This window comes from Monodelphis domestica, chromosome 1, assembly GCF_027887165.1.
Source record: "Monodelphis domestica isolate mMonDom1 chromosome 1, mMonDom1.pri, whole genome shotgun sequence".
NCBI classification, from domain to species: Eukaryota; Metazoa; Chordata; class Mammalia; order Didelphimorphia; family Didelphidae; genus Monodelphis; species Monodelphis domestica.
Window position 1 is genome coordinate 46,863,643 of NC_077227.1, and position 13,458 is coordinate 46,877,100.

General features: G+C 43.4%; 1 protein-coding gene across 1 annotated transcript in view; it reads right to left on the bottom strand.

Annotated features, from left to right (window-relative positions):
• HCN4 (hyperpolarization activated cyclic nucleotide gated potassium channel 4) overlaps window positions 1–13,458 on the bottom strand; it is a 133,257-nt gene that overhangs the window by 12,852 nt on the left and 106,947 nt on the right. Inside the window, exon 4 of the mRNA XM_056798446.1 lies at window positions 2,168–2,386. Within this exon, the coding sequence (XP_056654424.1) occupies window positions 2,168–2,386 (219 nt within the window). The remainder of the gene's footprint in view (window positions 1–2,167; window positions 2,387–13,458) is intronic.

Below are 13,458 nucleotides of genomic sequence, written 5' to 3' on the forward strand. Positions count from 1 at the left end.
TTTGTGGTTCTTCAGTCATTTCAGGCTTGTCTGACCCTCTGTGACCCCATTTGGAGTGTTCTTGGCAGAGATACTGAAGTGGTTTGCCATTTCCTTCTCCAGTTCATTTTACATATGAGGAAACTGAGGCAAACAGGGTGAAGTGACTTGCCCTGGGTTATACTGCTAGTAAGTGTCTGAGAGCCAGATCTGAACCAAGGTCTTCCTAATAACAGACCAGGCATTCTATTCACTGAGCCACCTAGCTGCCCTCTGATATGCCACCCCATCTGTTTTATATCTAGTTTGTCCATAGTCATTTGCATGCTGTCTCTCCCAGTAGACTGTGGGTTCCTTGAGACCAGGAACTGTTTTTTGTCTTCCATTGAATCCCCAGTGCTTAGCACAGTGCCTGGCACAAAGCAGGTACTCAAGAAATGCTTGGATCATAACTGACTGATCTCTGATCTTAATGTCACTCTGCTCTCCTCCACAGATTCTCTGCTCAGACAAGCCTTCGCCTTAACTCCAAGCCCTTGCTCATTCATTCCATATGCCTGAAACACCTTCTCTCTACTGGAACCTTTTGGATTTCAAGTTATCCTTTAAAACCCAACCCAAATGCTACTTTGTACAGGATTCTGATTTCTTGATTCTCTGATTTTCCCCGTCTTCTTTCCACTGCCCAACTTTACTCCCAACCTGATCTTTGTCCTTTCAGATCTTATTCTCTGCTCTGTCCTTCTCTTATATATTTATCAGACATACATTAGTATAATAGTATTACATTGGTGTAGTATTATAGCTTCAGCCATCTCTGTCATAGCTCCCTCTCAGACTGCAAGCACTATGAAGGCAGGTAGGGACCGTGTCTTTGTTATAAGTACTTAAGTTCAAGTTATAGATGTGCCATGAGGGACATCATGGAGGTTTAGATCTCTCTCTGAGACCACCAAATCCAGTAAGCCAATCCCTCAGGCTCCTTATAGTTATTCAGACTCAAAAATACCCTTTGACCTATTCTTTTCCCTCTCCCTTGCCTCTACATCCAATCAGGCACCAGACCCTGCTTTTTTTCTTCAGGCTATCTCTTTGATTCATTCCTCTTTCAACATCCTTTCCCACTATGTGACTCCCCCCAGACTAGTATCAGTATCCTACCTGCACTTTGTGGTCAGAGTTGGGTCTGGGTCAGACTGGGGATGGGATCAGGGATCTGGAATCAGGGCTCAGTCTGCATAATCCAGGGCCCCTTCCTCTGGTCATCCTTGACCCCTCCAATCCACCATTCACATCATGTCAGATCAATATGTACTAGAGTGCTCAGATCACAAAGTCTCCTAATCAAATAACTCTTAGTACTTCCTTTTGCTTATAAAATTTAATCCAAGCTTGGCATTCGAGGTCCTTTACAATCCAGTTCCATCTTTCCAGGTTCATCTTAGATTCAATCCATATGGATCTGTACCATGTTCTTTCCATAGATGGGAACTGTTACCCATCTACCTCTACTATTCCTTAAGCCTTCCACGCCCTCTCTCTTCCTGTCCAACTCTTCACACTACCAGTCCTTCCAGACCCAGCTCACTGATCTCCTCCTCTGAGTTCCTGTAGTAGAGTCTTGTCTTCAAACACGATTGCTATCTGTTTGTTGTGTGTTCATGACAGTCTTCCAACTGGGTTGTGAGCTCCCTTAAGGTGACTCTCATAGCACTTGAGGCATGGAGGTTCAGGAAGCCCTTACTGAAAAACCATCCCTTTATGTCCCATCCCCAAAGAAGGTCAACAGACAGGTTACCCTACACTTCCCCTGGACTACCTTGGGCACGATGTACCAAGGAATCCTGCTGGTATTGGAAGTAGGTAAACAGCACTCACTCCAAGAAGCAGTAGGGCATAACACATCATACAATCATCATTAAGAACACTACTCTTGGATTCAGGACAACCAAGCTAAAACCCCAGGTCCCTGCCAACTAGCTATGATACTGTAGGCAAGTCCCAAGCCTTCTCTTGACTCCTGGCTTCCTTCCTCATCTGTAAAATTGGAGCCAATATCCATTATCTGGCAAAATGGTGGTGAAAAAAGCACTTTGTAAACTGTAGAGCATTAGAAGAAGGTGAGCTGCTAACATGAGTGTCTTGCCAGCCATCAAGGGCTACCCCAGAGAGCCCCTCTCTGACTTACCTTCTCCTGGTACTGGCGCCTCGAGGAGTCCAGTGACTGGATGAGGGCTGTGGCATGGCCGATGAACATGGCGTAGCAGGTGGCACCCACGATCATGCTGAGCATGGTGAGCCAGACGTCCGACATGCCCACTGGTGCCTGCTTCCCATAACCTATACAGAGCATGTGGCTCATGGCCTTGAACAAAGCATAGGAGTACTGCTTCCCCCACGAGTCATTCTGGAGACAGACAGACGGACAAATAGACAGACATTATCTTCCACATCTACAAAACAAGGAACCTGGTTTTGGGTTGTTGGAATATTAAAGTCCAAACCAAAGGAAGGAAGACTCCTGGGGAAGATTTATATGAACTGATGAAGAGGGAAGGAAGGATGAAACACATGCTGACCACTGAAATGTTAAAAAAACAAACCAACAAAACCAATTCTCAGAGGCTTCAGAACTATGACTGGCTGTGACAAACTGAGGCTTCCACAGCCTGAAAGGAGCACCTGTCTCTCTCCTCCCTGTGGAAAGGTGCTGGGCTATGGGTGCCTTCCTACAGAACACTGTGGACCTTCCCATTGCCACATTCCACCCTTGAGCTTCATCTGACCCAAGCTAAGATCTCCTATTTGCTTCCCCACCTTCAAAGCTTTCCCTTGCTTTGTTAATTATGGACACCCTGTGCCTGGGTTCCAGGGAAAATCTCTTGGCTGGGCCTGGACCAGGCTGGGTTGAGTATTTCCCTGGTGAAGCAGGAGGATCCTGTCAGACATAGCCAGGAGGCTGATTTGTTTACTCCATCATAGATAAAGCAGGAGGGTTCTGCTGTGTATGTCTGTGTGTAGGAGGGGGACAGTGACAAAGGGGGGAGTTATTGGAAAGTGGTAGTTATTTTTTAAATTCTTTTTATTATCATGCAAAATACACTTCCAAATTGGGCACTGCTGTAAGAGCACACTCAGATCTAGAACTCAAACCCCAAAGAAAATCGTAAATACACCGATGTGATTATAGTTCGCTTTGAGCCACATCCATCCGACTGCAGTGGTTCTTCCTCTGGAGGTGGAGAGCATTCCCCATCACGTCTTAAAAGACAGTTATATTTAAAATTAAAACACCCCCCCAAAAAAAAACAGAAAGAAAATCACCCAGGTACTCAGATGTTCAAATGACAAGAAAGGCAGTTTTTGTCCAAAGGTCCAGGAGTAGGGATGGGGGGAAGAGGAAGGGGAAGGGTTAAATGTCTTAAGGACCATGCGGTTGGCTGTGGAAGGATGGCAACAAGAAGAGATTTCTGTTCTGTCCCAGCCAATGCAGCCCAGGCTGGTGGAGTGAGGTCATTCATATGCTTGGTAAGAGGCAAAGCCCAATTCGTCTGAGTTAGAAATCTGAAACGGGGGCAGTCCTGTGACTAGTTTTGCCCTTTGATTTCCCCAAATTGTTTTTTTCTCAGCAGAGGCTTCTGTCTCAGACTAGAAGACTGGGCAGGAGTGGAGCCTACATCTGGGCAATTCTCTCAGTAAAAACAGGATCCAGCTAGGAGATTCCTAATGAAGGCTTTTGAGCTCACATCCAGCTGACTTGTCTTTCCTGGGGTCTAGGGGCTTGCCTAATCACCCCACTTAGAGCTGCCCCCCAGGACAAGTCTCTCTTACTGAAATGCACAGGGGACCTTGTGTAGTTTAGAGATTTTATCAGGAAGATGGCTTTTAATCCTACCTCAGTGAGATTCCTCTGTATTCTCAATGAATATTCCCCTCAAAAATCAATGTCAGCCTTAGTTTCCTCTTTTGCAAAGTGCTTGCTTCAGAGGCTTGATGGGGGGGGGGGGTGCTGGAAGTGGAGATCATTATATTACCAAGTCCCCTTTGCAAACTTAACAGAACTGTGTCAATATCTATCAGCTATCGATCACATCAGTAACGATTAGGTCATGTACCAGGGCAATGCCTTGCCTTTCTCTAAACTCCAATCCACTGAGTGCCATTGATAGAGCTGTCACAGAGATCAGATTCTCAGAATTGGGAAGGAGGGACCTCGAGGTCATCTGGGTCATCCCATTTCTGAGCCAGAATTCCCTGATACAACCCTGACAAATGGCCATCCCACCTCTCTCTGACTGAACCCCTCAGGTACCAACTCCCTAAGACTTTTTCGAATGGCTCTAATTGTGAAGAAATCCAGAATCTTTTCCTTTTGTGATTTAAATCAATTACTTAATGAATCAACATGCATTTAATAAGCACCTACTGTGTGCCAGACAGAGGAAGAAACCCACTTATTTGGAAGCTGATAATTTGGTGGAATGGGGGTGGAGGACACACAATTGGGACATTTATAAATGAACAGAATAAATATAAAGAGAATAAATACAAGATTGCTAAATAAAAGGTAATTAGGGAGGGCACTAGCATCTGGTGGAGGAATCCTTAAGGGCTTCATGATACTTGAGTTGGGTCTTAAAAGAAGAGAGAGCTTTATGAGGTTAAGTAAGTTAAGTAAAGAGTACAGGGACTAGCCTTCAGTGGGGAAGACCTGAGTTCAAACCCAGCCTCAAACATTTATTGATTGTGTGACCCTGGGAAAGTCACTTAACCTCTGTCTGCCTCAACAGTAAAATGAGCACCTACTTCTTAAGAGTTGTGAAGATCAAATGAAATAATATTTGCAAAGTGCTTAGCACAATGACTAGTGAATGTCTGAGTCAGGTAGAGGTTTAGTGATTTGCCCAGGGTCACAGAGTATGTATTTGAGATAGAATTTGAACTCCAGTCTTTCTGCTTCTAGGTTCAGCATTTTACCCACCCAGCCTCCATATATTTGTAAAGTACTTAGCATAGTGCCTGGCACCTAATGGGCACCTAATAAATTGTTTTCTCTTCCTTCTAGGCACTTATTGAGACACTTGCTTGCCCTCTGAAGCTATGCAAAGGCACAAGATAGTTTCTATATGACTTCCTCAAATGCTTAAAAGGCAACAATTATACCATCTGCCTCCCAGATTTCTCGACATTAGACTAAACATCTACTTCCTTCAGCCCATTCTCCTATGGCATGATCTCCAGGCCCCCCACCATCCTACTTACTGTCCTTTTTGGGACATAGTTTCAATTTTCCCTCTAATATTTGATGTCCTGAACTGGACAATATTCCCAGGACAAAATATGGCAGGACTCTGACCTCCCATATTCTTGACTCAATGCTTCCCTGCATGAATGCAGACCTAAGATCATCCTGCTTCTTCTTCAGGTGGCCATATCCCATAACTGACTCCTGTTAAGCCTGTGGTCCTGGAGAACCCACAGGTCTTTCTTACATGAACTTCTTCCTCAACTTCTTCCCCCAATTCTGTATCTGCAGCTGATTGCTGAATCTATGAGGAGCCCTATTAAATGTCATCATGTTTTCTTTAAAAAATGTTTTAATGCTCAACTTCTCTCCTTCCTTCTCTCTTCTTCTTCTCTCAGCTGACAGGTAATTTGATACAATTTATATATGTGCGGTCATAAAAACTCAATTTTATATTCATCATGTGAAGAAAGCACCAAACCAAAACAAGAAGAAAAATAAAGCTTTTTTTAAAAAGTCTGCTTTGATCTCTATCAGTTCTTTCCCTGGAAGTGGATAGCATTTTCTGATGGGCATCCTTTAGAATTATTGTGGCTCACTGTATTGCTGAAAACAGCCAAGTCATCCACTGCTGATCATTGTACACTATTGCTGTTACTATGTATAATTTCTCCTGGTCCTGCTCACGTTACTTTGCATCAGTTCATGTAAGTCTTTCCTGACTTTTTTGAGTATCCTGTCATCCACTGTTGGTCATTGTACTATTGCAGTTACCATGTATAATTTCTCCTGGTCCTGCTCACGTTACTTTGCATCAGTTCATGTAAGTCTTTCCTGGATTTTTTGAGAGCATCCTGTTTGTCATTTCTTATAATACAATAGTATTCCATTAACATCACCTACCACAATGTGTTCAGTCATTCCTCAATGGATGGCCAACCCCTTAATTTCTAATTCTTTACCACCACAAAAAGAGCTGCTGTAGATATTTTTGTATAGGTAAGCCCTTTTCCTTTTTTAAAGAATCTTTGGGATACACACCTAGTAGTGGCACTGCCAGGTCAAAGGATAGGCATAGTTTTAGAGCCTTTTTTTCTCTCAATGAAAAAAATACCTTTATTTTCTTTGACATTTATCAGGAGCATATTTTTCAAAATGGATTTTAAAGCCTGCCCATTTTCTTATAGGGCTTTGACTCTTTTCTGTATTCATTCTCAATATTTCTGCCTCTCTTCCATTTCTGATACTTGTCCTTTTTTGTATTTTATAATTGTTTTTTACCAATTGCACATACTAACACATTTATATACATTTTCCTAAGTTATATGATCAAACTTCTCCCTTCCCTTCCCCCTCCTAGTGCTGGCCAGCGATTCCATCCGGGTTATACATGTATTGATACTTGTCCTCTAAACATTTGAGCTTGTGGATGAGTTCCCCAGGCAGCTGTATGGATCTTCCATTTTTTTCCTTATTAGAATCAACTGTGTGACTGCATTATGAAAAGGACATTCTTGAAAAACTCTCTCCTTTAAAGCCAATTATGTTCAGTCCAAATCAATACCCATTTATTTATTAAGTGCCTACTATGAGTGAATCACTCGGAATACAGAGACAAGAATAAATGAAAAAGCAGTCCCCTCAAGGAGCTCACATTCTACCAAATACATGTACACAGAGAATATAAAAGCTTGGTAATTTGAAGATCTAGGGAGTCCTCAAGGAGGAGGTGGCACTTCAGCAAAGCTATGAAAGAAACCAAGGATTTTAGATGCTAGAGATAAGGAAGGAGTGTACATCCCAGCCACAAAAGACCCACTACTGCCCCAAAGCTCAGATCTTTAGAATCTGACTTGTCTTATTTCTGAACTAAGAAATCCACTCTCAATGTCTAAGGTATTCAAGGCATTCCCTTCCTTATCAGTCACAAACTCACTCCAATATCCCATGGTCACTGCCTTCCAAGGTTCCTGTCATTTCTACTTTACCAACCAATTCTTCCTCATTGTTTGCAGTCAGCTCAAGAACAGCAGTTCCTTATTTTGCTTTCTTCACCTTATTTTTTCCTTTATTAAAGTTCATTTATTTAATTAATTAATTTTGAATATTTTTCATGGTTACAAGATTCTTTTTCTTTCTCTCCCCTCCTCCCACCCCCCTCCCGAAGCCAACAAGCAATCCCATTGGGTTTTACATGTGTCATTGATCAAGACCTATTTCCATATTATTGATAATTACACTAGGGTGATTGTTTAGAGTCTACATCCCCAATCATATTCCCATCAACCAATGGAATCAAGCAGTTGCATTTTCACCTTCTTAAAATGAATGAAATTATCAGCAAAGCAAGTCAAGAGTTTGTCAGCTATATCTGCTTTAGAGATATTGGGAAAGCCAAAATACTGCTCCCTTCACCAATCCACTGGTCCCCTACCCAAACACACCACTATATTCTGCCATATTGGCTTTGTGATTTGTGTCAGGAACTTTTAATCCAATTCCTGTCATTGACCTGGAGGTGTGCGATTGCCCTCACTATAATGGGGTCTTTGTTTATCTCTCCTTTGATTCTTACTGAAATGCTCTTCACCAAGCATTTTACCTCCATTCTTGCTCCCTCCCTCCTCATCACATTTATAGATTTCCACATAGGTGAATATCTAATCGACATTCAATTAGAATTGTATTAAAGGACTGCTTGCCCTGATCAGGGAATTCATCACCAAGTGTTTGGCCCTAAGGTGATGAGCCAGAAGAGGAGGAAGTGAGTCAGCTGACATTATGCAGTGCTTTTTAGGATCTAAAGTTTCTTCTTGGGAAAAGGGCCATCAGGAGTCAGTCTGCCAGTGACCCTCAGTGGCTACAAGCCATGGAGCACAACAGCCCTGAAGAATTAAAATTGTATGTAATTCAGGGGCACAAGGTGAGATACGGGGCATTACTTAGTGCAGAATTCCTTAGGAGAAGTGACATTAAGGGTAGCATTAGAGAGATGCTATAAAAGATCTTGTTTCTTAAGACAATAACCTAAAGTCTCAGAATTAACACTATATATCGGTTTTTAAGGCAGGAGAGCATTAAGGGCTAGGCAATGGGAGTTAAGTGACTTCCCCAGGAAGTGGGAAGTGTCTGAAGTCAAACTTGAACCCAGGAGCACCTGTCTGTCTCTGAATACTTAGTTGCCCCTATCAGTGAGAAGTAAATGAGAGAGACTCCATATTCTCTGTTGCTCTCTAAGAGGAGTCTCCCAGACCCTTGCCTGTCTCCCTATCCTTACTCTACTAGCTCAGCTATTATTGCAGGTAAGCATCGAACCTTGGCTTGGATTAGTTTCCATGTATATGTGATGGAGGAGCCTTTTCCCCCATTCCAGAGAATTGTCCTACTTTCTGTCTGGTTTCAATTCAACAAGGAGGACCTCTTTTGGCCATGTGTGAGTGGCTGAAGGTCTGGTTCCCAATGAGTTACAGTCTTCTGGTGGTCCAAAGAGCCTGGAGGACTGAATACAGGAAGCTGAATCAGATCTGAAGGGTTTTATGAAAGGACCATCTCCTCTGCTCCCTGGTGGCTTTTCAATGAGCAAGACGGGTGAGCTTCTGCTTGGCAGAAAGGAAGTGACAAGCTGGATTGGTCCACCCAGCTACTATGTTTCTGTGAAGGCACAGTTCCTGTTTCCTTTTGGTTCATTCTTTACTGATCATAGGGCAAGCCAGTATTCAGAGATAGAATTGACCAGATTAGGACACCGTAAGTTAAAGAGCCATCAGAAGTCCCTGCAGCAGCCAGTCAGCAATGAACGTCACAAGAGCCAGTAGCAGTGACAGCTGCAGCTGGGAAGAGCCAGTGCAAACCACCGAGGAACCTCTCTGCCCCAGCCCAAGAGTGGTTTGACCTGCCAAGGGAGACACTGCTCAGCTGAGCAAGGAAGCGACTCATGAGGCACCCTTGTGGGAACCCTGCTAAAGGACTCCCACAGCCAAGAACTAAAGGCACCCTTCAGCCCCATATGTTCTCTGCACATGGGCATTATTTCTTTGTGCTTCAAGCCCGCTCCCACTCTCCTTTGGGACTGAGTATGTGCACAAGGAAGAGTGAGCTTAGTTTGGGAGATGTTATAACTTCTGTCCTTGTTAAGCCTTAGTAAATACTTTTAGAAAGGCTAATTGATACCAGCTGGTTGATTGATATTGGGGGATCACATGACTGGGGACCCATTAGTGATAGTACTAGAAACCCCAATTCCTCAGGATAACTCCTAGAACCCTTGGGGATGAGAAAGTCAAGTGTCCTCTGTGGACCCAACTAATGGGAATTGAGGAAGCAGACTGGAGGTGGGGATGCTATTCAAGCAATTCTAAGAGACCTAGATGGCCCCAAATCATTGACTGTATATATATATATTTATATATATATATATACATACATATATAGATATGTATATATATATATATACTCCCTTCTCTCTCTGTCTCTCTCTCTGTCTCTGTCTCTCTCTCTGTCTCTGTCTCTGTCTCCTCACTCTCTTTGTCTCTCCCTCCCTCTCTCTTCTCTTTCTCCCTCTCCCTCTCCTTCTTTCCCTCACCCTCTTTTTCTCTCTCTCCCCCTCTTTCTCCTTTCCTCCCTCCTTCTCTCCCTCTCTCTTCCTCCTCTCTATGTACATGTATATATAATGAGTATATACACTATATATATATATATAATATGAGTATATATTATATATCTGTATATAAAACTTTGTGGAGTACTTATAGAGCAAAATCAACTAGAGTCATAAGGGATGAGGGGGTGAGGATGGGTTCCTACACGACTCATATAGATCCATCAAACTATGAAACTTCTATGGAAATAAGATCAATACTGTCCTCATCTCCCCTTCTACCTAACCCAAGTCTCTTGAATTAAGTAGTCCCTTCCACTGCTATAGTTTGCCCGGAGTTTCCTCCCACCAAGGCTCCTTGGTATCTGTGATGTCACATTTGGTTTCCAATACCAAGATCTCTCATTTGCTTGATTAAAGACCATTAATCTGCATGTAATCCCAGGAAATCATTTCCAAACAAGCAGAAGAGAAAATGTTTCCCTCATTTTGCTTCCATCCTTTTTTTTTTGTCTTTTCTGCCACTAGACCCCCTTTGTGCCTTGGAGGACACAATGTGGCCTCTTTATGAAAGTGGAACAGGACCCATTTTCTTGCTGTTCTGTAACATTGGGGTGCCTTTTAGCTCAGTAGATTAATGAGGCAAAGGTTTGGGTGTTTGCTTTTCATGGGAGCCCTTTGCTTTAATGAGGAGACTCTCCTCCCCAGCTAAAGAGTGACTCTTAACTGTGACCACAGTCTGATCTCTAAGTCATAGAATGAGCCCCTAGCCCCAGACACTGAGCTATTAATCCCCAAATCTTAGCATACTCCATTCTAGTATGCCATCCTGAGATCATCCCTTGGCTTTACCTCTTGCTCTCACTCTGGGACCTTGAATAAATCACTTCCTTTCTTGGGGCTTTAGAATTGGCTTAGATGGCTTCAAACATGCCTTCCAGGACCCTACAATCTGGCTCTACCCTAACTCATCACAGTCTGGTTCTTCTTGGGAAAAGGGCCATCATTAGTCTTCCAGTGATGCTCTAGTCACAGCCTGATTCCTAATCTTGACCACAGACCAATCCATTATCCTAGCCAACCATTTCATCTTCCTCCAGGGCTCTGGAGGTGACAGGTCCTCCAAGAAGCCTTCCTTCATCACCCCTTCCCATTTCCTGGTACACCTTCCCTCTTCAGATTGCCTTGCATTTTATCTGTGTCCATGTTACTTCTAACTGGTAGAATGTAAGCTCCTTGAGGGCAGGGTTTATTCATTTTTATCTTTGTATCTATGGTGGCCAGCAGAGTCCGTGTCACTTGCTTAATAAATGTTTACTGAATGAGAATAAGTGTGGTTTCTTGGTTATAAGGAGGACTAAGTGAATCCCTTGTGGCCCTTTCCCATTACTGAAAGCTCATCATGTTTCTGGGGTTAAAGATACAAGTGCTACCTCTACATACAAAGGATGGAAAGATGATGCTAAAATGGCATTCTTAGGATGCTTTGTCTCTCATGGACACAAACCATCTCCACATTGGACTGATGGCAGCTTGGTTTAGGGGAAATAGTGCTGGCTCTGGAATCCAAAGACCTGGGTTCCAATTCTGTTTTTAATGATTACTACTTATGTAACTTTAGACAAATCCCTTACCTTTCCTGGTCACTTCCAAACTATTCCTCTTCCACCTTCTGCCTGCTAAAATCCTTTCCCATGAGACAGCCTTCCACTTCTCTTAAATCTTATTCTATCTCTATTCTTTTCCATTACACTGGACCTCAGATTCCTAACCTCTAAAAGGAGGAGATTTGGAGGCTGAGGTCCCTCCCACAGCTAGAACGAAAATCCTGTGATCATCCTGGACCTCAGTTTCTTCATCTGGAAAATAGGGGGTGGGTGGGCTTTAAGCTCCCTTCTAGCTATAGATTTAGGGTCTTGTTACTGTTTTTTTCTAGTTGGTTGAAGAAAGAAGTGGCAGGATGTACTTCCATTTAATACACAGGGAAACTGAGGCCAAGAATGGATAAGAAGTCACTTGTTCAGGGTCGTTTGAGTGGGTTTGGGTTTGACCTGAGGGAAGGAGCCAGATCTGGCAGCCAGAGCAAGTTTTTGGGTCTATGCCATCAGATAGACAGGTGGTGTTAAGCTGCCAGGGTGGGCTGCTCCCAGTCCCAACCAGGCAAAGCCAACTCCAGGTCTCCCAGGGCCAGCTGCTTCCTTTCTTAATTGCCAGAGCCTCGAGGGGATTCAAGGGAAATTCAATTCATATGTTTCTGATTCATTTACACTTAGCTCATCAAAAGGCAGTTCTGTAAGGAGCCTGTTTGATGCTGAATATGCCTCCCGGTCTTTTTCACGGTCTTTCAAAGGTTTTTCTCCTCCCCCTTGGAACTGGGGATTTGCCTTTAGACCAAATCAGAGACTCTGGAAAGTGGATTTTGGCAAGGGGAATTTTGTTTTCTCCGGTGATGAAGCAAGGGTGGAGTGGGGGGAGTTTCTCCATTTTATTCCCACTTAAGAGTCATCTCCTGAACCCCCTGGAGGCTCACAGGAAGGATGAAGGATGCAGCTAAAATCACCTTGCACCTGGAACCCTGCAGGGAGTCCTCCTGTCTAGGGAATACTCACCTTCCAGTTTATCTAGTTTTGCTTTTGCTTTCAGATAAGATTTATGGTGAGTGGTTTTGTTTAAGTGGGGTTAATTGTGCTAGGAATTGTGCTAGGACCAAGCTTAGAACTCTGACCTGGAAACTCCTTAGGTGCTAGTCCAGCCTCCACCAAAACTTGTCAGGAAATCTTGGAGAGAATATTTGCCTTCCTAAAGCCTCAGTTACTTCTCCTGTAAAATGGGGATAATAAGGATTCCAGCTCCCTCTAGGATAGAGGTTCCTGGTAAAGCCAATGGAACCGTTCTCCAAATAATGTATTTAAGTGTAGAAAATAAAATATGAAGAAGTAAGTTCTTTTGAAATAGGTACCAAAGAATATTTAACAAACAAGTTGATAAAATCCCAGTGAAGCTTCCCTGCTGTAAGGGGTTCTGTGAAATAAGAGAAAATGTCAAATGTGAAAGTTTTGTGAAAATATAAAACCTTTACAGTAGGGCCAGAACAAACATGGAGGAAATGTGACTTGGTCCTATTTGGGGGCAGGATGCTTCCTCACCATGGCAACGGACATCCTTGCACTCAGTCTCTTGTCCCAAGCCCTGCTGTTCACCCTCCATTCCCTCCTCCCTCAGTCCTTTCTTCTTGCCAGACCTCTGGACTGGTTCCTATAAACAAGGGCAAAGAAGAAGCCTCATCCTCATCCCAACTCATGTTACCCTCAGTTTTTCTATGCCCTGCAGCTGCCAGAGGTGCAATGATTCCTAGTTACGGCTTGGCTTTGCCAGTGTATTACTATCAGCCTGGGATGTCAGGCTCATGCATCTTGGGGTTGGGGCTGTGATCCTAGGGGTGTCTGGGCCCAACCTGGTCTATGAATATGGAAACCAAATGAAAGTGTGTGATTAGGATCCTGGACTCCCCATCAGGGAGGCAGAGCCAGGAAGAACTAAAGTCTTGGAATTATTGATACTAAGAGTTCTTGATTATAAATCAGGAAGGAGGTCAGTGCTGCCACAGACTTCCTGGGTGCCCTTGGACAAGGTCCTC